Source organism: Protopterus annectens, chromosome 3.part0 (genome assembly GCF_019279795.1).
Source record: "Protopterus annectens isolate FY-2018-M chromosome 3.part0, PAN1.0, whole genome shotgun sequence".
NCBI classification, from domain to species: Eukaryota; Metazoa; Chordata; order Ceratodontiformes; family Protopteridae; genus Protopterus; species Protopterus annectens.
In genome coordinates this window covers 662,742,967-662,767,211 of record NC_056731.1, presented here as the reverse complement: position 1 = coordinate 662,767,211, position 24,245 = coordinate 662,742,967, and the positions used below count along the sequence as shown (strand labels likewise).

General features: G+C 41.4%; 1 protein-coding gene across 1 annotated transcript in view; it reads left to right on the top strand.

Moving 5' to 3' along the window:
- Positions 1-24,245, top strand: part of LOC122796516 (band 4.1-like protein 4B) — a 2,320,263-nt gene that overhangs the window by 1,598,074 nt on the left and 697,944 nt on the right. The window contains exon 6 of the mRNA XM_044065074.1: positions 8,095-8,147. Within this exon, the coding sequence (XP_043921009.1) occupies positions 8,095-8,147 (53 nt within the window). The remainder of the gene's footprint in view (positions 1-8,094; positions 8,148-24,245) is intronic.

The window sequence follows — 24,245 nt, the reverse complement described above, 5'->3', positions numbered from 1 at the left end:
ACAAGCTGATAATGATGTAGCTGGTCAAAAGTCAACTCTACAAACTGTAATTTAAGGGAACCACTAGGAATTTCATGGCACACTGTTATTTTAAGGTTAAATTTAGTATTTGATAGCACATACCAGACATTTGAGAGGCCAGAACTGGAATAGGGTGTGAAGTCAGCCTTGAGCATGATTACTTTTATATTTACATTCTCCAGTAATTGCTTTATCCACTTCTGGCCATGGGACAGCTGGAGTTTACCCCTGGAATCAGTAGCCAGTAAATCTCGAGCACACTTTTTGAATATGGATATAAAATGGGACCAACTGTTAGACTCCTTTCTGGACAAAAGGAGAACATACAGACTGCACACCAGCCAGGGAAGGAAAATGGAGAATGAAGCAGTATGAGGCAACATCTGTAACTGTTGTACCATTGTGTTATACAGTTATAGCAGCTGTCCTAACTGAGGCATGCATACATTAGTCAAGTAAGTGACTCTTCTCCCCTCGACTTTAACTTTTTGACTCTTACAGTCTCACTGCTTGCCTGTAACCTGTAACGCCTGAAGTCTCACACGAACACAAAAATGCCAGCCACCCTACAAATCCACATCTTAAACACAATACCACAAAATTAATGAGAGTAACATTTTATTATGCTTTCATTTAGACACTTGCAAAATGCAGATAAATTAACAAAATAGAAATATACATGCAGACATAGTCAGTCTTTCTCTCTCTTTTAATTCTTTTGTGTATTTACCCCCAACACTTAGTGCATATCTTATTAATTGTACAAGGTCCTTGCTTACAGTTAATGCCATTCCCTTAGATCCATACCTTTCTACCTGCAGACATTGCACATAGGAACAAAGGCCCATGAAGAACAGGAACATCCAGCAAATATCTGGACATTTAATTACTGTAAAAGCTGAATACCAAATAGTGCGTAAGTGTTCCCGCTTCTGGTAGGAATGTGGGATGCTACTCCAAAACACATGTTTAAAAAAAGAGTTGGAAAAAAAGATAGAAAAATAAAAAGCACATTATCAGCTAGACAATATAAAATCTGTAAACTTTAACTGTATTGCAAAATTCTAGTAGGTAAGTTCATTTATTTTCACTTTAAAAAATGAGAGTAGTAAACTTTGGGGTGTCTTTCTTTAAATTATTGTTACCACGTGTATGTTGGGCATGCACTGTGGTTTTCAGTGTACTATATGCCTTCAAAAATCACATCTATGAGGGGGATTCAGAAAATTCTGTGAAGTATTAAATCAAGCATGAAGATAGGGTCATATCTCCCCCAATAAGGACATCCTAAATTAGGCCTGAAAATAGGAAAAGTTCCCCCAAAGTGGGGCAGTTGATAGATTTGCTTGGAGCATGAGACTTCCATTCATCTTTTCTTTTACCCCATTCAATTCTGTAGTCTTTGTCAGCAAAAGTAGACCTTTTAAAGCATCTGAATGGCTGAAGTAGTTTTAGTCCCACATCATGACACATTTCTCTGTACTGTTACCATAGTCATTTCTTTAAATCAAATACTCCCATCTATGCTGTGATAGTGAAATATTATCTGTGTGCTGCATGAGGCATACAGTACAAAAACGGTAAGCCTAACAAGTAGTAGTGTGTGTGCGTGCGCACATTTGGTGGAGGGATAGAAGTAAGACGACTAAAATGTGGAGGTGGGAAGAAATAGAAGTGTCTTAGCACAGAAGAAAAAAAAAAAACATAAAATAGAAATTACCAAGGTGATGGTGTCATGGTAGATTATTTAATCTCAAAAGAAAACTGACAGCTGCAAAAATTAGCTTTTTTGTAGCTGGTATAGTTAACTTTGCTAATTTGCCTAGCTTTTGTTTTAGTTTCAACCCCTGAAATATTACAAACTAAGAGCTTACTTTTATTGGCTAGCATTGCATCAACTGTAGTCATAAAATATATGCGCCATTACTGTCATCCCTTTTGCATTTTCCTACTGTGCCATTTTTTTCTTCTTTATTTCTTTTTCTAATTTTCTAAAAGAGTGGGAGTAATGGTGAATTGCCTTTAGCAGCTACTGCTTCCAACACTGCATGTAAGATCAATAAAAATTGTGCCAGTTGACACATTTGCCCAGGTGTTACTTAGATAATATGCCAATTTCTGGGCATGTGGCCTTTGTGACTGTTTTCCCTTGAGAATCTGATAGATATGATAAAGTATTACCGCTATAACAAATTTAAATAAAGCACTTTCAAACACTTATTCCATTGGGCAAACAGCAACCCTCCTCCTATTAAATCAGAAGGTAGGTGCTCGCCCATTATAAGAAATTGTTCATGCACTGAGAATACCCTTAATTCCAAATATTGCAAATGCTTTATTTTTCAGAAAATGGATATTGATGCAAATCCTGTTATTCTGTTAACATTATGAATAAATAATACCAGTATTTAAAACACGTCCCTGTTTTTGGTTGTTTTTGTTCATCATTTTAATTTTGACTCTGGTATTTGAGCTTGGTCTCTGAGAATTGTGAATAGCAGAGACTGCTGAAATAAACAGTATAGTAAACAAGGAAATACAGATGTTATCAAACAGAGCAGTTTATTTGTTGCACCTTTAAGCTACTTTCTAGCAGCAGGTAATGAGAATAATTTTTAAAATCAGCACCGTTGCATTATTAGGGCCATGCATCTTAGAGCATGGATTCTGGGCAAAGTAAAAAATATTGGGGGGACAAAGGCCCAAAATCACAAACAGATCTCCCTTATAAACTTAGGATGCTGCTAGAATAACAGGTTTTGCACTAGCATGCATTTCCTGAAGGATACGAAAGTCTAAAATTCAGATGTCTGCCATTATTTCAGTTATTAGTGCTTTGCCAGAAAACCAGAGACGTTGTGGAATAGGCCAAAATTATGGGACAAAAATCTGGACAATGTGAGAAATGCTGTACAGCTGAGGGGTATGACTAAGGCACTAGTGCAGTAGGAAGTCAACTTTTCTTGATATTTTGCATCTTTTCAAATTTAGAAGCAAATTGTAAGAGTTTGCTTTCATAGTATTTTTAGTTTCTGCCTTTTTTCTTCAGAAAATTGCCACTTCCCTTGACATTTACTTATCTGTGAAAAAGAAAAAAAATACATCATACAAATACATATATTATACATTAAATAACATCAAATGTAGCTTTGCAGTTATTGCATGTTTGTACCAACTGAATACCTTATTTGTGTGAATTTGGAAACGTGCTACTGCATTCTATGAAAACAGATATAACGCACTCTGAAGCTTCTATTTGCCATGCACTTTATCCCAGCACAGGTATTGTCAGCACTGCTCTAACTGAAATAAGTAAAAAAGCTATGTGCCTGAATCACAGACCTTTCTGCAAACAGTAGAGCCTCCATGAGAAAAGCTTCTATTCACATACCAGTGAGTTACCAGTGAGTGGGAGGCTCTTGCAGTTGCTGGGCTGATTTAAATACAGCCTGGCCAGTGGCACCAGTTTTTGCAGCTACATTTTTTCCTCTCTCCTGCTGTGTGTGCACAGCCCTAAACTCAGTGCATTAATGTCATGCTCCTCTGGGAGTCTGCAGATTGTACAAGCATAACGATGTGTGTAAGAAATTGTAATGACTTGTGGCAGCTACCAAAACACAATAATGTTAAACATATTGGGGCATGTATTTGCAGCCCAGTAGGTCCAACTGTCCCCTGCTTATGAATGAGAATGCGTAATGGGGTTAGGGGAAGGTAGAGGAGATAATGCATGGTAAGTGATTCATTTGAATGGGAGAAGTATGGAAAAGGTGGAAAATAGAAGTGAAGGTGAAGATCATAAAGGGTATACTCAGTTTTGGAGTGCCTATTCTTAGCTGTAAGAAACTAGTTTAGCAGGAAGACTTTCCTGGGGAATAGTTATCTGGGGATTTATAATATATGGGTTAGATATAGTATGTTTTATTTTGCTCTATACGTTCATAGGTGTTTACTAGGGTAACTACCACAAGGCCCTTTTTAAGCCTAGCCATGCATCCCAAATCTCTGACAAGTTCTGATACCCTTGATAAGTGTAAGCATGGGCCTGGAAGATGAACCATTTACAGGTTACCTGTGTCTGTTAGAGACATAGGTGCCAAACCAGGGATGAATTTCCAGTTTCCCATCCAATTGTCCAAGTTGCACTGGAATTGGGTTAGGGAGGAACTCTACTTTACATGGATGGGGAGCCTGTTCCATATACGGGGTAGTCTCTGGGATACATACCTATCTGTCCAGCAGGTCCTGTTTATATCACAGGCAAGGTTTAAGTCTTTAGAACAGGTAATTCTGGTGCTGTTTATTTTGTGGATATGGAGTTGGTCCATCAGAGTGGGGCTGACAATGCCCTGTATGCCAGGCATAGATCGCCCCTCAAAAACCTGTAGGAGACAGAATACAGGGATAGGGACTTGGGGCGGTCTGCATGGGACATATTACTTACGCCCTGTATTCTTTTAGTGAGGAACCTCTGTGGACATTCCAATTGTTGGATATGTCTGGTTAGGTACATACTACAGGGGGCATTGTACTCGATGATAGGTCTGATGAATGTCAAATACAGTGGAACAATGACTTCCGTGGACTTAGATGCCATACATTTGTGTATAATTTGCACAGTATAGAATGATTTCCTCACTACTGTAGACACGTGATGGTCAAAGGCTAGATTACTATCTATGTGTGTTCCTAAGTCCCTCACTACTGGGTCAACTCTAAGGGGTGTGTTGTCAATATGATAGTTGTCAGGAATGGATGACTTCCCAAAGGATACTATTATTCATTGCTTGGCATTTAGTTTTAGTCTGTAGCTCGGACACTAGTTGTTTGTCTGTGTCAGCCTCTCCTGGAGAACATTTGTGTCAGTGTGAGATTCAATGACAGCTCCTAATTTGCAATCATCTGCAAATTTAGTCAGCCAGAGACCGCTGACATTGGCCTTAACTTCTGAGAAGTAAATGCCAAAAAGGAGCAGTCCAAGGACTGACCACTGAACTTGTGACTGGCCTCTTTGTACAGATGGACTCCCCAGTTGTAACATCCTGGGTCCTGTCTGTGAGCCAGTTGGCTATCCACTGGGTGACATATGGGTTTGTATCTAACCTCTTGAGTTCGTCAACAATGCCGGAGTTGGGTATTGTGTCGAATGCCTTGTCCAGGTCAAGGTAGGCAGTGTGAACGATTTTGCCCTCATCCATTGCTTTGATGACCTTCTCAAAGAAGTCTACCAGGCTGAGTAAGCATGATCTGCCCTTGACGAAACAAAACTGGGCTGGGTCCAGTGTCCGGTGGTTTACTATATCTCTATTGATCACCTCCATGATAATTCTTTCCATGGCTTTACATATAAGACTAGTAAGACTTATGGGTCTGTAGATGGCCCATCTTTCTGCAGAGGGATGATTGTTGCCTTTCTCCATTTATGAGGAATGAAGCCTGCTTGGAGGCTACAGTTAAATAGTAATTCCAGAAGCCCTGATAGGTCATGTTTCATGCTATTTAGAAGGCATCCTGAGATATTGCATGGGCCCATTAATGCACTATTCTTGGTCTTATCAAGAGCATTAACGACCTGTAATTATATTTGATGATATTTCCTGAGGGAAGGTTGAGGGGGAGAGAGGGGTAAAGTTGGAGCTGAATTTATTCGCCAGGAGGTTTGCTGTATCTTCTGGCTCAGTATACATGACTCCATTTACAATGAGCTCTGCACACAATTGTCTATTGCCTTTGAGGGTGCGGACATAGCTAAAGAATGCTTTGTGGTTGTCTTTGGCTTGGGAAGCCAAACTTACCTCAGATTTGGTGTGTGTATGAGTGATAGTGAGCAGTTATTTTACAATCGCTAAGCAGCACTTTTGCTGTTTAGTGAGTGCAAAATAAAAGTCAAGGAAACTGAAAAAAGTATGTGTGCACGCATGCGTGCGCGCACGCGCGTGTGTGTGTGCAATGTAATTCTTCAGATTGCCCAATGGTGTGTGTGCGTGTGTGTGTGTGTGTGTGCGTGTGTGTGTATGTAGCATGTGATATGTCATTCTTCCATTTGCCAATTGGTGTGTATCTGTTAGTGTGCATATTTGTGTATAGTACGGGAAATGTCATTCTTCAAATTGTCCATGGATGAGTGAGTGTATGTGTGTGTGTGTTTGTGTAGTATGTGAAATGTCATTCTTCAAATTGCCCATGAGTGAGTGGGTGTGTGTAGTGTGTGAGCAGATAATGAGAGTGCGCATTCTGCAGTAAACGTGTGCTCTTCCAGAACATGTTTCAGTGCTTTGTGCCCGTTGGATACTGGGTTTGGCTTCAATGTCCCTGTGACCCTAAAAATAATAAAGGTTATTTGAAAATGCCTGGATAGATGGTATCAGTCAAATGAGAATCATCTAATTTTGGAATAAATTTGCAATATGCTGAAGGTCTGTGCATTGTGCTTTGCATGCCATTTGGTGATATATTTGCCATTGCCTTTGTTAAACAGGAGACCTTCAGTCAAGTTACAAAACTTAAGGGCAAATGTTATTGGACTTTTGTCCTTTGTTATGGAAAAATGCTGCATGCAGTGCTCCTTTTAATTTTTTTGTATACTGTGAACCAAAGGAGATTGTATGATTCTTTAGCAACAGCGGGTCAGCAAAGACTGATGATCATATAAAAAAGGCAACTAATTAGCAGCAGGATCATGGGAATAAACAGTGTATGAATGTCTTGTAGAAAATTGTTCTAGAAACTAAAAAATAAAATAAAAAAAACTATTGGAGAAAGTAGTTACTCATAAACACTATTGCACCTTTGGGGCAGTGCTGTACTGGAATTGCAGTGTTATTTGAACTTGAGTAAAAATGAAAAAAAAAAACTAAAATAAAATAAAAACTGTCTCCCTTAGAATCCTACATACCTGTTAATGCATGTTAAGGAAATAAACGTGTCATTAGATAAGAAATCCCAGAATAAGTCTACCAGTGAAATCTTCAAATCTGGAAAGGGGAATTCTGATCCTATTTATAAATGACAGAGGGAAGCAATATTTGCCTTCTTTTATTAAAATAATTAGGGATCAATTTTATGTTGGCCATTTAGTGCCAAAGAGAATATGGTGGGCATTTTCATCACTCCTGTAGTTGATTTCCATGCAGTTCTTATTGAGAGCCCTCTTTGTGTACCATTACTGAAGCTTTTGTTAAGCAGCTATCACCTGTTAATGAGGAACAAGCATTTTAGACTTCCAGAACCCCATACATATAGGAGTCCTGCCTAGACCCTGCAGTTACGGCATCAGTTCTTGGTTTGCAAGTCATCTTTTTGGCAGCATGCACGGTCACATATGCAACATGTGCAAGCCTCTCAAAGTGTGTGCAGCTACTCTTGGCTTAGAGAGTACAGTGATCATGAGACGTTTAATTCCATGCACTTGTCTTAATATTCCACATTTCCCTTTAGTTATATTAATTGCATTTTTTTTTCGTGTAGATTCCAGACCTATATTTTACTGATCCTTTACACCAGTGACATTAGTCATCTGTCAGACTATTCTGTTCTTCTAAATTCACTACTGTTTACTGTGGAAACTATGAATATACGAAGATTTGCTTCATTGGTATAATAAGTGACTAGTCGGATGCATTGCTCATACTTGCCTGGCATAGTTTTTGAGCAGGTCATAGTGCATTCACTTTCATATCTACTGATTATGTAAAGTACTTGCATTTTTGAAATTGTATAACTTTGTAATAGTGCCATCATTTCTCTTGATTCAGTACTGAGCAATCGCTCATTTACTCCACAAGTAGTCTTGAGCTTTGTCTGGGTCCCACTTCCATGTCGTCATGCACTGTTCCACATCTCTACTCCTTTGCTTTCCCTGCGTAGAAGTAACTTGGTGAAAAAAAGTGGATTTGTTACTCTGTTATGGCTTTGTTAGTGTTTCAGTTTAGAATTGTTTAAAATGCTTGAATTTTGAAATGATTTTACATTGGAAATAAGGGCAGTGTAATTTTGCCCTTTAGGGTAACATGGTAGCTGTAGTGCATAAACTGAAGCTACACCTGTATTAAAATTATTTCTTTCTAATTTTAGATTGAAATGTCCCTATGATACTGCAGTGGAACTGGCAGCGTTGTGTCTGCAAGGTTTGTATAAGCTTATAGTTTATTTTATCAAAAGAAAATAGACTGTATTGATGGCTTGAAAATGTAACATAACAGTTAATGTTTCAGCACTTGCATTTTGGATGCATGAGTAAGCAGACAATGAAATAGAAGACAAAATAAATCAAGTATTTGTAAAATTAATATAGAGAAATGCAGAATTTCTGTTTGCTTCATAGATGCTACTATACATCAGAAGAGTCACTATAGAGACTTGAAAATAGTTCATACTCTAGAAATATTTGCATTCCATGTTCAAAGTTTGGTAGGAGTGTCATGTTCTGCAAAGTACATTGTAAGATGTTTTTATAAACTTTACTGGAACTGTTTCCTATCTCTCTTGGGATGTGTTTGAGCTATGTTTCAAGAGGTGTTGTTGCAGCATAGTAGTTTTGCCTGTTGCATGTTGATTGTCTCATTATGCTGCCTTTAAGGTCTTCAGTGCCTAAGATTACAGATTGCCTACTTTTTATTTGGGTCACATCCATGTAGTTTTTTCCTCATCTCTAGAACAAAGCATCTGCCTTGTAGTATGTAACTGATGCTGACATCTGTGTTTCTGATCAGGCAGAATCTTTTCTTGTAAATGGGGCCAGAAAGTGGTGCATCAGTTAATGTTGCCACATTTCTCCCCAGGTCTCTGCTGAAAATAGGCTCTGTCCTAGTCAGACTTTCTCAGTCAACAAATGTTAAGTAAATAAATAAATAAAATGCATGCTGCTATATAGCTGTTATTATTTTAGTGTTTGCTTATGCAAATGGTTATTACTATGGACATTAAGTGAAAAAAATAGTAACAAATTGTCTTTAAATGTTTCTGGAATTTGTGTGTTTTAATTATATAAACTTGTGTATTCATACCATGTTAAGGCAGACCATCTTGTACTGCTCTGATTAGCCATAAGTATAAACACAGGTTTTCTGCATATGCTAAGGCTGGTATTCGTGAGTTTTTGTTTACTGTAATAAATGTTGAATATAGGATGCATTGGCCTGCCTGTGACCGAAGACTTGTATTGTATTCCAGCAATTAAGGTATGCTGCTTTAGAGTATGTTCTATAGAATATTATGTAAAGAAACAAATTCAACCAGGTGGCTGTCAAAGATCTCACACTACTGTAGGAGAATTTCTCAGTGTCTTGGTCAAATTACATCTAGTGTGTATGAATACCACCTGGAATTAAAACTGTCAACAAAAATTAGCAAGCAGATAAATGCACTAATGTAAGTAATACTGATCTTACCAAATAGACAAGGCGATAAGTCCCCTGATATAAAAATCAGCATTGGAGATCATGTTTCTAACAGAAAAACTATGTAATGTTATTTTTGTTTGTTGTTGCTAATGGTTTAATAGCCCAAATGAGTATAGAAGGATGTTTGCAAAAGTATCAATTTTAACCTGTATTTCTTTTGTTTTTTCATTAGATCTTATTTTATTTCCCCTAATATTAAACACAATGGCCTCATCATACAGAATGATAAAGCCCATATTGCACCTTAGATGACCCATATTTGACTAATGTCATGGATGCTGCAGTGACTGGGTGCAAGTACGTGGTTGAGGCCATCTCATCCATCCAGGAAAGAGAGAGGCATCTTTGTTTGCTGCATTTGTGACACCTGCAGGAATGTAGTTGCATCATTGTTATCATGAAGACCCTGCCATGCCAGTGCTACAATTGGGGTGTGCCACTTAGTTCGGAGGTTGAGCATACATTTAAAAGTGCATGCACCTCATGAAACAGCTGTAGCAGAACTTGCAGGCTGCTGATGGGGTTGGGATAGAACAATCCACAGGATTACCTCTCAACTATATTGATTTTCTCTAAATTTCTAGATTTTTGCCTGATATTTTTGCTCTCTTCCTCATAAAATTTGTGTTTTTTTGTCCAATTATTGAGGAATGAAGTCACTAATTAGTAACAGACATTTGACTTTCAGACTTTGTATCCTTCAGGAAATCCATGCTAATGCAAAATATTTTGTTCTATCAATTTTCTAAGTTTATATGGCCAATATTTAAAATCTGTCACAATGTTTGGACCTTTGTCCCCCCATTATTTTTGGCTTTCTTCAGATTTTTTGGGCTAAATGGTGGAGTGGTATAACTTGCAGACTGATTCGATCCATAACACGTAACTCTTAACTCCATTGGGGAGTAAATGGGCATGAGGGTTCTTGTCCTGATGGAGCAAAGAATGGGACAGTTGGATGTAGGAGGTGGAGTGATTAGACTGATCCTGTGAATGCAGAAAAAAAACTGTGGACAATATAATTTAGTCCAGCAAGTCTACAAGGATGGATTATTAAACAATCCAGAACAGTATATAGCAACCAGAAATAGAAGTAAACTTACTAAAAGTGAAGATAATTTTAATCTGTTTTAACAACAGCATGATTTATTCTGAATAAAAAAAATTGACAAACTAATTTAACATTTTTTTCTCTTTTCAGCCCCCTGAGATTTACAACTCCTGTCCTAGATTCCTCCCCACTTGCATACTTTCTGCTCTTTACCTGAACTCTCTGTACTGGGAAGTAGACTGTCTTTCTAAAACTACAAAATACTGAAATCACAAAAGGTTTCAGTGCTTGATGTGGCAAGTGCAGTCTCCCCAAGCCCAGTAAACCATGGAACTGTGCTACAAGGTGTATCTGTCTGCATTTCGAGCCTGAGAGAGTTTCCACCCTCAGTGAAACATTCTAAACTCTTTACCTGAACTCTGCACCAGATAGTAGACTGTCTTTTTAAGTTACAAAATAAAGAAAGCACAAAAGGTTTCTCATACCTGATGTGGTGAGTGTGGTCTCCCCAAGTCCAGTAAACCACGGAAAAGTGCTGTGAGATGTCTCTAACTGCATTATGAACCTCAGATGGTTTCCACCCTCAGTGAAACATTCTAAAGTATTATGGTTCTGTTCTTGTTATAATAGTAGTACAGTTTTCCAAGTTGCTTTGGTAGGCATGCAGTGAAAGGAAACCCACCCTCCCCTATCCCTTGATATTTCCTAGACTTCGCTTCTACCTCCTACCTATCCTACCCCTCTGGAAAGCCCTCTTACTAGTCAGTCAAGTCTCTGGATTACTTGTAACCAATAGTCTGCCCAGTAACAAAAATTAAACAGCTGATTAATCAACATTTCCTCTTGGACACTTTTTGCATGGAGTTATTCTTGGAGACATTGCTATTTTTCTTCTTAGTACTCCACTTTCTTGGGTCAGACCATATACTGCACTGTTGGCTTATTTGATCTGGCACCCTCCCATGTTGACTGCTACTGGATCTTACCCAGAATCCATTGCACCTTTAAAACCCATTTTCTCAGCTGATAATTCCCTTTCCTATTTTAGCCTTCTGAGAGTTACAACTCTCTTCCTGGATTCCTCCCCACATGCATGCTTCCTGGTGAAGTAGGTGGACTGTTTAGTTAAGGTATGAAATATCTCTGTTTTGCTATTGTCAGGAACTGCCAGTTAATTATGATCTACCCTCATCTCTGCAGTGTTTGCAATACTGTAAATTGCTGGCAGTTCATTCTAACCATGGTGCATCCAAATGTTATAGCTGGTAACCAGATTTAGACTTGTGTTTGTATTACATTGTAACAGTATTAGGAAGAACCCGTGGGACTAATCTGCGGATGATCCCATTGATGTTCTTCGTGTTTCACTGTTGCAGTTATCACCTGTGGGTTATCCCTGCTGTGGTAGCCCTTGGCCGGCCCAAATACCAAAGTCAGTGTTTTTCTGCGTCAGCTGCTGTCGCTTGCTGGCTGATGTCAGGTCATCAGTGCTATAAAGGAAGGCAGCTGACGTTATTACATCAGTCTTTCTTGCCATGGAGCCCATAGCAGAAGCAGTTTGCAAGTGTGCTGGTCAGTCGCAACCAGAGTTCGAATTAAAGCTGAAAACGTCTAAAGCTAAATACCCCATTGGGGATCCTTTTTTCCTGCACTAACCAATGTCCAAAAAAGTTAACAACTGTCTCCCCTGTTGAAAGTAAATACCACACCAAGACTTCCATTCTTACTGCGTCACTTGTTTAGGCCCAGACCAAGATGTCCCCTGTTGCCGGTTCTGTGCCCTCTTCAACACAAGAACCATTTGTCGTAGAGCTCTTTTTGTAGCCAGGTATTTTCATCATCCTTTGCTTTCTGAAATGGCATCTGTTTGCCAACAATCAGTAGACATTCTGAAAAAAATGTAAGTATAAAGATAAAGGCAGACCACACAAGGCTAAACCTTCCAACGAGTCTACCGCTAAGCAGGTCATCTTTTCTCTGGAATTCAGTGAGGCGCCTTCACAACCCCTGACGCCTGATTCTATACCTTTGCAGACCTCTAGTGAGACCCTTTCAGAGTCCAGTATGCCTCAGAAATCTTCATCTTCCGAGCCTTTGGTTGTCTCTACCTCGCTTGGGTCCAGAGCCACAATACAGGCACTGGCTTCCGAGGAGGTCTTTCGCACTGCCGAGTCTAGACAAAAACTGTTGGAAACTCTTAGGCCTAGAGGCAAGGCCACGCCTGGAAAATTACCTCTAGCCACCATTTTACCCCTGCTCCACCACCCCAAGCTCAAATGCTTAAAATGGCGGAGGATCTTATCACCCTTATCAGGGGTAGTCAGGTCACACCTTCAGAAAGGAAGAGATCCTTTCCCTGATATACTGACAGAGCAGGATTCTGAGGAGTCTGATTATTCTGATTTTGAAGAGGAACAACCATCTCTTACTGCTTATGAGGATTCAGATGCAGAGAAATCATTTCCTTCTGCCTCCCCACAAGAAGATCTTTCCTTTGAGGAACCCCTTCACACCCTCAGGGAACATTTCCACTGGGAATCCCAGGACTTCCCTCAGTCTAAGAAAAGACTAAGATAGTTTCTAGACCTGCAGCAGCACAGACCCTTGGCCATCCCCCCATCTTAGAAGTGGTTGATGATGTTTTCCATGAATCCAGCTTAACTCCTGACAGGCTCCCCCCCTGCTCCCAGAAAACCTGACAGATACTACAGAGTACCAGACCCTCACAAATGCCTGTGCAGAAATCCTGCTGCAGACCCAGAGGTAATTACACAGGGACCAAAAGGAGCTAAGGCTAGTTCTGCAAAGAATCCTACTCCTTCTGACAAGGACACCAGAGCTCCGGACAGATGGGGTAAAAAAAGTATGCACCTTTGCAACCTTGGCTATCAGAGCACTCAACTCTCAGTTCCACATGTTAAAATATCAACAACAACACTTTGGAACTATTAAAACAAAAGATTTCTACCTTTCCTGACTGTGCCAGTTTGAAAGAGCTAGCAGATTTACTGCACTCTACTTGTCAAGTGGCTAAACACTCTTTATACTGTGGAGAAGCCTCAAGCTGGGCAGCAGTGTCAGGATCTGTCATTAGAAGCCATGCATGGTTGAAGGAACAGCCTCTCCCTGATCATGGCAAATCTAAATTACTTGATGCACCATTGGATAAGGACCACTTGTTTGGAGAAAAAGCAGAAGAGGTGCTTAAAATTATGAAAGACAAAGCAAAATCTATGCAAACTGTAAAAGATTTCCTACAGGTACAACCTCCTAGGTTCAGCAGGAATTTTCCATCAAAACACTGGTCCTTTCCTGTACCTAGCAGGCAGGGGCAAGGTAAGCCTCACAGGGGTAAACCACCCAGACTCCTATTCCAGGGACAGCAGACAACCAAACAGTGGATCACCTCCAATACAAAGTCAGGGAGTTCTAAGCCATCCCTGTATGGAAAAAACTCTCAATGACTCCCTCTCCCCCCTCTGCCCTCTTTTCACTCACCAAAAACTAGGAGGAAGGCTCTCCCTCAGCAAAGAGAAGTGGCTTTTTATAACAAAGCACCAATGGGTCTTAAAGATCATTTCTCAGGGATACAGATTCTCCTTCAGTGAACTCTCAGTTCCAAGAAGGTATCCAAACCTACCTCCAAATCAGTGGGCAGAGGCATTGAAACAAGTCCAAACTCTCATATCCCAAGGGGCAGTAGAACTTGTCACCTCAGATCAAACAGGCAAAGGTTTTTATTCCAGACTATTCCTTGTTCCCAGAAAAGAGCCACTTCATGCACCATCCTGGATCTATCCATTCTGAACACTTTCCTGGTGGTCCCCAAATTCAAAATGCTAGCTTTGCAGCAGTTGCTGCCTATGCTGACAAAAAATGCTTGGTTAGTTACCCTACATCTAAAAGATGCCTACCTCCACATCCCCATAAGGGAATCCTGCAGGAAATTCCTTCACTTCAGAACAGGTTCACAACACTTTCAGTTGTCTGTGTTACCCTTTACCTGATCTACTGCTCCCATTGTATTCACCAAATGCTTAGCCCCGGCCATAGCCTTTTGCAGACAGAAAAATATACAAATTTATCATTATCTGGACAATTGCCTCATCCAGGCAGATAGCAAAGAAAAGCTCCTCAAGGACCTCCTCTTTGTCAAAACCCTCCTAACCTCCTTAGGGTACAGCATCAGTGAGAAAAAATCAAGGCAAACACCATCCAGGAAGATCATTTTCTTGGGGGCACTGCTGGACAGAACATCCCAAATGGCCTTCCTATCCCCAGAGAAACAGAGCTTTCTGCCTCTCTATTTTACACAGCTGGCTTCCAAAAGTCACCTCACTGTGAGGAAGTTCCTGCAAGCCTTAGGGCACATGACATCTTGCATCCTTTTAATTCCTCTGGCCAGCCTTCATATGAGAAAACTTCAGTGATACCTAAAGAACCTTTGGTGTCACCACTCTCAACCTCTAGAGACCTCTCTACTTCTGATCCCCTGTATTAGGGCTGAGTTTCTCTGGTTGGCTGGGGCCTGTGCCCAGAACAAGGGTCTTCCCTTCACCCTCCGCTAACCAGGCAGACCATTATAACCGATGCCTCAGACATAGCCTGGGGCGCTCACCTAGAAGACAAGTGCACCGAAGGTCTTTGGGATGCCCTGCACCTTCTCTTACACATCAACCAGAAATGATGTCAGTACAAAAGGCTCTAACATCCTTCAAACCCCATGTCAAGCCAAGGGTTCTCCTTATCAAAACAGACACCACAGTAATGTGGTACATCAACAAACAGGGAGGGACCCAATCTTACCCTCTGTGCAGGCTAATCATGAACCTCTGGCTGACAGCCTCTTCCAAGGGACTACACCTGATAGCACAATACCAACCAGGGATCAACAACACCCTGTCAGACCACTTAAGCAGAATCCTATTGGACCCCCACAAATGGCAGATCCACAAAAAAAATTTTTTACTAATCACTCAGGTGTGGGGGATTCTGGAGTTGGATGTCTTTGCTTCGCATCCTGACCATCAGCTGAAATAATTCTGTACAAGGGAGTATCACCACCTAGCGTGGAAGGTGGATGCCTTGACCTTCCCCTGGAACACCCTGTTTGTGTACGCATTCCCTCCACTGCCTCTTATCCCCAAGGGTACTGATCAAAATAAGAGAGGAGAGGCTAAAGGCCATCCTCATTGCTCCAGATTCACCCAGACAACATTGGTAACCCTTACTGCGCAGCCTGATCTTACAGCCTCCCAGGCAGCTTCCCCTGATCTCAGACTTGGTGGGGTGGGGGGGGTTGCTGCACCCAGACCTGCAGACACTCAAACTATCAGCATGGCTAATACTCTAAAGGCAAATAAGGGGCCCCTGTTAAGCAAACAGGTCCTATATATCATCACAGAGGCCAGAAGGCCCAGCACCAGAAAATCTTGTGCAGGAAAATGGAAAAGATTCTGCTTCTGGAGCGAGTCCAGTAGTTGCAATACCTCAGAACCTTCCATCCCTCTTATCCTGTACTTCCTGGTGGAGCTACTTAATAGTGGCCTCTCCTTCTTCTTCTTCTTCTTCTTTCGGCTGCTCCCATTAGGGGTCACCACAGCAGATCAACTCTTTCCATTTCTTCCTGTTCTCTGCATCTTGCTCTGTCATACCAACCCACCTGCATGTCCTCTCTCACCACATCCATAAACCTTATCTTAGGCCTTCCTCTTTTCCTGTTACCTGGCAGCTTCATCCTTAGCATCTTTTTCCCAATATACTCTGCATCCCTCCTCAGCACATGTCCAAACCAACGTAATCTTGTTTCTCTGGCTTTGTCTCCAAACCTTCCAACCTGGGCTGATCCTCTAATATACTTATTCCTAATCCTGTCCATCCTCGTCACACCCAGTGCAAATTTTAACATCTTCAGCTCTGCCACATCAAGCTCTGACTCCTGCCTTTTTGTCAATGCCACTGTCTCCAACCCATATAACATAGCTGGTCTCACTACCCTCTTGTAGACCTTCCCTTTCACTCTCACTGGTACTCGTCTGTCACAAATCACTCCTGACACTCTTCTCCAACAACTCCATCCTGCCTGTACTCTCTTCTTCACCTGTCTTCCACACTCACCATTAGTCTGAACTGTTGATCCCAAGTACTTAAACTTATCCACCTTCGCCACCTCTACTGCCTGCATCCTCACCATTCCTCTATCCTCCCTCTCATTCACACACATATATTCTGTTTTAGTCCTGCTGACCTTCATTCCTCTTCTCTCTAGAGCATATCTCCACCTCTCCAGGGTCTCCTCCACCTGTTCCTTACTCTCACTACTGATCACAATGTTATCTGCAAACATCATTATCCACGGGGACTCCTGTCTGATCGCATCTGTTAACCTGTCCATCACCATTGCAAATAAGAAAGGGCTCAGAGCTGATCCTTGATGTAATCCCACCTCCACCTTAAACGCATCTGTCACTCACACCGCAGACCTCACCACTGTCACACTACCCTCGTACATATCCTGTACCACTCGTACATACTTCTCTGACACTCCTGACTTCCTCATACAATACCACAACTCCTCTCTAGGCACCCTGTCATATGCTTTCTCTAAATCCACAAAGACACAATGCAACTCCTTCTGACCTTCTCTGTACTTCTCCATCAACACTCTCAGGGCAAACACTGCATCTGTAGTGCTTTTTCCTGGCATGAAACCATACTGCTGATCACTAATCATCACCTCCCTTCTTAACCTAGCTTCCACTACTCTTTCCCATAACTTCATGCTGTGACTGATCAGTTTAATCCCTCTGTAGTTACTACAGCTCTGCACATCACCCTTATTCTTAAAAATCGGTACCAAAACACTTTTTCTCCATTCCTCAGGCATCCTCTCACTTTCCAAGATGCAATCTAGTTAAAAACTCCACTGCCATTTCATCTAAACACCTCCATGCTTCCACAGGTATGTCATCTGGACCAACAGCCTTTCCGTTCTTCATCCTCTTCATAGCTATCCTTACTTCCTCCTTGCTAATCCACTGCACTTCATGATTCACTATCCGCACATCATCCAACCTTCTCTTCCTCTCGTTCTCTTCATTCATCAACCTCTCAAAGTACTCTTTCCATCTGGCAACACACACTCCTCGCTTGTGAGTATGTTTCCCTCATTATCCTTTATCACCCTTACCTGCTGCACATCTTTACCAGCTCGGTCCCTCTGTCTAGCCAATCGGTACAGGTCCTTTTCTCCCTCCTTAGTGTCCAACCTTTTATACAACTCTTCATACGCCTTATCCTTAGCCTTCGCCACCTCTCTCTTTGCCATGCACCTCATCTCCTTATACTCTTGCCTACTTTCTTCATCTCTTTGACAATCCCACTTCTTCACCAACCTCTTTTTCTGTATACTCTCCTGTACTTCTTCATTCCACCACCAAGTCTCCTTGTCCTCCTTCCTCTTTCCAGATGTCACACCAAGCACCTTTCTAGCCATCTCTCTTACTAGCTCTGCTGTAGTTACCCAGCTATTCAGTAACTCTTCACTGCCACCCAGTGCCTGTCTTAACTCTTCCCTAAACATCACCTCACAATTACTCTTTTTCAATTTCCACCATTTGATCCTTGGTGCTGCCCTCACACTCATCCTCCTCTTCTTGATCACCAATGTCATCCTACAAACCACCATCCTATGCTGCCTAACTACACTTTCCCCTGCCACCACTTTACAGTCTCCAATCTCCTTCAGACTGGCCCTTCTACATAAGGTATAATCCACCTGTGTGCATCTTCCTCCACTCTTGTATGTCATCCTATGCTCCTCCCTCTTGTTAAAATACGTATTCATCACAGCCATGTCCATCCTTTTCACAAAATCCACTACCATCTGACCTTCTGCAGTCCTTTGCTTAACACCATACCTACCCATCACTTCCTCGTCCCCTCTGTTCCCTTCATCACCATGCCCATTGAAATCTGCTCCAATCACCAGTCTCTCACCCTTGGGTACAGTCATCACCAACTCACTCCAAAATTTTTCTTTCTCATCCATCGCACACCAAACTTGTGGAGCATATGCACTAACAGCATTCATCATTTCACCATCAATTTTCAGCTTCATAAACATCACTCTATCTGACACTCTTTTCACCTCCAAAACACTGTTAGCATACTGTTCCTTCAGGATAATGCCTACGCCATTTCTCCTCCCATCCACACCATGCTAAAACAAATTGAAACCACCTCCAATACACCTAGCCTTGCTTCCCTTCCATCTGGTCTCTTGCTCACACAATATACCACCCTTCCTTCGGTCCATCATATCAGCTAGCTCTCTCCCTATACCAGTCATACTGCCACCATTCAAAGTTCCGGCCCTCACTATCACAATCCTAGCCTTTACCTGCCTTCGGACATGCCTTTCCCCTCTTCTCCTCCTTCGGCCAACAGTAGCCCAATTTCCCCCAGCACCCTGTTGGCCAACAGTACTGGTGGCAGCCTCTCCTTCTCCTCTATTAAAATCCACACCTCAGCCATTTCAGTTCATTTTGATACAGAACAGCCCATGTTTTTCAATCCTTTGATTAAACAATTCCTCAGAGTGGCTTCTAATATCAGACCTCCCATAAGGTCACCCACACCAGTCTGGGACCTGAATTATGTTTTGGAAAAACTAACTTTACCACCCTTCAAACCTGCTGCTTCAGCAGAACTAAGGTACCTCTCCTGGAAGACTGCTTTTCTCCTAGCTAGCACCTCAGCCAGAAGGGTTTCAGAGCTACAGGCTCTGCTGGCCATTGAGCCCTTCATCATCTTTCATGCTGACAGGGTCTCTCTCTGAGGACCAATCCCTCTTTTATGCCCAGAGTGGTATCTGATGTAACTCTCAGCCAGGACATACATCTACCCACCTTCTGTCCTAAACCTTAGAACAGGGGGGACAGAATTTTGCTCTCACTAGACATGCACAGACAGATCAGATACTATCTGGACCATACTAAACCCTTCAGAAAAACAGACCAATTTTTTGTCAGCTTTGCCCCAGGGATAGAGGGGTAGCCCATTTCCAAACAGACCATTTCCAAATGGATATCCCACTGTATCCATTACTGCTACAGTTTGCATGGGAACCCCCCCCCCCCCAGGTATTTTCAAACCCATTACACTAAGGCAGCCTCCACTTCCACAGCAGTCCTCAGAGGAGTCCCCATCAGGGACATCCTGGAAGTTGCAATCTGGACGTCTGTCCATACCTCTACCAAGTATTACCACCTACCTCTATTTTCTAAGGCTAGCACAAGGTTTGCCTCTGCAGTTCTGCAGGGCATGACCCATTCATAGGTGTCTTACTTATCCTACCACCCCTCTTCTCAGTTTTGGGAATCCTCCAACAGGTGATGACTGTAACAGTTAAACACGAAGAACATAGTACAGTTGTGTACACTTACCATAAATGTAGATGTTCAGTTGTATTCACTGTTGCAGTCCTGGAGTCCCACCCTCCTTCCCCCTTATATCTTCTTTCTTTCTTTAGGGAGACATATGTTTCTAATGGTGGCTTTTAGCCACCAGGACCACTTCACCATATTTACTTGAGCCTCTGATTGGTTAGGGCAAGAAAAACTTTGATGTAATGATGTTGGCTGCCTTCCTTTATAGCATTGACAACCTGATGTTAGCCAGCAAGCGACAGCAGCCAATGCAGAAAACCATTGACTCTGGTATTCGGGCCGGCCGATGGCTACCCCAGCAGGGATAACCCTCAGGTGATGACTCCAACAGTGAATACACTTGAACATCTACATTCATAGTAAGTGTACATAACTGTAGTTTCTCAGTCTAACTAGTCTGGTAGTTTCTGCCTGTCCTTGCAGAGTCATTACTTTTGCAGTTAGTTGTTAATTTTCTGCATCAATTTAATAGACTAGTCATTGCTGTACATTACTAGAAATGCTAGACACTGTTTCAGCACTTATTTCCAGAGTAGTCACTAGCAACAATGTATGCCATAGTAATAGCCACTGTTCAGCCAATCTTCTGTACTGCTGTGTTTGCTATAATTTTGCCAGATAAATTCCACTGTATTACTGATCTACTGAACCACTGTGTTTGCTGTATTTATAACTTAAGAATTGACAATGTTTTACTGATCTACTAAACTTGTCTTCCTGTCTGTTCACCCTCCTAACTCATTGTACTTGCACTAGCATTTCATTGTCTTTTACTAACTCTATTGGCCATATCTCTCCTTATTTTTCCCTTATTCCCTGGATGCTGTAATATCCCCTATTGTCTTTAGCTGGAACTTCTGTATAGTCTTTTGAACTGCACTGAGCATCATAAAGGTCACTGCCTCACGTTGTTCATTTATTTTCCCTTTTTTTTAGCTCTTTGCCTGAACTATCTGCACCGGACATAGATGCTGTCTTTCTAAATTACTAAATACAGAAAGCACAAAAGGTTTCACTACCTGATGCTGGGAGTGCCATCTTCCCAAGCCCAGTAACCTGCAGAACAGTGCTGTGGGGTACTTCTGCCTGCATTAGGAGCCTCAGACATTTTCCACCCTCAGTGAAACAAGCACGCAGCAAGTGGAATCCCCACATTCCCTGATATTTCTTAGTCTTCACTTCTACCTCCTATTTGGACTAAATCCTTTTCTACCTCATCCTACCCCTCTGGGAAGCTCTCCTGCCAGTCAGTCAAGTCTCAGGACTATTTGTAACTTGGTGGCATTGCTGTACTTACCTTCCATTTTTTAATTGTTTTGCTTCTGTAGTATTCCACTTTTGTGGGTCAGCCCAGTCCTTTCTGCCCCCGCTTTGCTCTGGTGTCACTCAGCACCTCTACCCTATCCCCTAGTTCCACCCACCCCCACTTACCCTACATTTATACTGTATCCCTCCATTTCCCATCCCTTTCCTCTCCACAACTTCCTGTATATTCCCACCAATCTCATCTGTTATCTTCTCTCCTTACCACACTTCCTTCTCCTTCCCACCCTAACCAAGCAAAAGAGTCACTGTACTTCCCCTCCTCTCCCTTGCCCACCTTGCTCCACCCTCTATAATTCACTATCTAACTGTAAAAGAAAAACACCTTATTCTACATTCCTTATTCTCTTCCTCATCATAATACTCCCTTCTGCAAATTCCTTACCCTCCCTGCCCCTTCATCCTTATTTTTTTCTCTTCACCTTCCTCATCTATGTCTCCGCTCCCTTCTCCTACTCTATAAACTCACTTCCAATCATATTGAACTTTCTCCCTTAAACATAGCTCCTACTCTAACTCACTCACAAAAAAAATTGAGAACCCTACAATATCACTATTTAACCCATATAACCCATTCCTTCACAAGTTGAAAGTAGTCCTTCATCCCTCTCATCCTCTCAAAACTAAGCTTAAGTACTACAACTGCATTATTAATATTTATAAACTTAATCATATCACCAAAACTGTATTCTCATCTGGTGATATTCACCCCAATCCTGGTCCCCACTCCTATCACTCGCTAAACAACTTCCCCACATCCCCATCTCCCCCCAACTCTTCATCCAAGTGCCTAACCATTTACTTGTTAAATATTCACAGCATTCTCAACAAAGTCAGTGAATTTCACTCATGGATTGCCCAGTACTCCCCTAACATAATTATTCTAACCAAAACATGGCTCAAACCCCACATCTCAGATAATGAAATTCTTCCCCCTGGGTACAATATCTTCTGCTCAGACAGGGTCCACATAAAAGGAGGTGGTGTAGTAGTAATTTACTCTGACCAACTTACACTGCCTCCTTTGATCATTTGTCTCCATTACATTCACCCTGCAGAAGTCTTACTAGTAAACTGCAAACTCAGCAATTACAAAAAGCACACAGTTGCTGCAGTATATATCCCCCCAGGTAATAGCATCCTCATTCTTGAAAATGTTCTCAACTGGATCACTCATAACATTTCCTATGAAGCAGTAATTCTGGGGGAACGTTAACAGTGATTAGCAAATCTTGACTACTGACTCACCTAACTCTAGTATAAATCTACACAGTTTCACGCAATTAATTTTTACTCCTACCCACTACAGCAAGCCTAACAACTCCCAGCTCCATTCTTGACTGGATCCTAGATTTCAGTCCAAACTTATAGTACCACAACCCCAAAACACTGCCTAATTCTTTAAGCATGCATCTTCCTACTTGCATTCAATGGTACTCCCCTTAACAAATTAGGCTTCACAAATATACAGAGTGCCGTAGTCTTAACAATTGTAACCCTGATAACTCCAAGAATAGACAATCCTTCATAAAATGTTCCTTCCTGCTAAACCTTCCTCTTCAGAATGCTGTACAGAACGTTAACTGCATTTTTTTATAATTTCTCAGTTCCCTCACTCCCCTCAGGAAAATCAGAGTGAAATCCCTCTTTGCTACATGGCTTTCTTAGTCCACTCATTCTCTTATGCACAAGAGAGATAATGCATGGCTAAAAAACAAAATCTTTCAGCCATCTCCAAACCTATAAAGACCTCTGAAACTTCAGGAAAAAAAATGTGAATAATGACAAAAAAGCTTCTATGTTAAGCCTCAAATTAACCAGCACAAGAATCCAAAAAAATTCTGGCACACCATAAAAAAGATTATTTACCTAGATAGCCCTAGCATACCTAATTCTTGCCCTAATAGTTCTCAGCTTGAAGCTGCCACTATCCTCAACTCACATTTCATTGACTCCATTAGCAAGCTTACCCAGAATACTCACAGTCCTAATCTTTTCACTCCTCCCTCTCACTTATGCCATAAAGCTACCTTGTCAGTCAAACCAGTCCCCACTACCTACATTAAATCTCTACTGAGCAAACTAAAGTCTTGCTCCCCACAGCAGATAATGTACCACTGGAATTCCTAAAATTATTTGCCAGTTCTATAGCATTCCCCATCTCATTCCTCATCAACTGATCTGTCCAAGAATCTACATCCCCCTCTATCTGGAAACAATTCTCCATTATTTCTATAAATAAAGGAGAACACTCCACTGATCTCTCTAACTATAGGTCCATTGCCATACTGTCCTCCATTTGAAAAAAAATGCTGGAAAAATGTATTCACAAACAGCTTCTTGATTATCTTCTTCAGGAAAACCTTCTCACCCCTACCCAACATGATTTCCACCCAAGTCAGAGTATGACTACTGCTCTAGTCTCCTTCACTCATGCCATCTCTTAAGCCAGAGACAATAATAAACTGGTCTCCTGCCTGTTCTTAGATGTCTCCAAAACCTTTGACACTGTATCACATCCCAAGCTTCTAACTATATCGTCTGATCTTGGTCTCTCTAACCCAACTCTCAAATGGTTCTCAAGCTACCTTTCCAACAAGCAGTCTATCAAATGGATCTCTTCTTTCTCTCACTTCCTCCCTGTTACTGCCAGCATACCTCAAGGTTGTATTCTTGGATTACTACTATGTAACATCCTTACAAATTGTCTTCATAAATCATGCAAACAGTCCTCTTTCATACAACATGCAGATGAATCCACTGTCATCTGCATTTCTGATAATCTGACACAGCCTCACTCTTTAAATCAGAACTTTTTCAACTCCATTGACAGATGGCTACCTGCTAATCAACTAGTACATAACCCTCAAAAAAACAGACTTTTTGGTAATCCTCCCAAAATCTCTCTCACATCTTAAATCTTCTTTTACAATCACATCCCTTAACAACACCACTATAAATGCACACACACACTAAGCTCCTAGGTGCTATAATAGATGA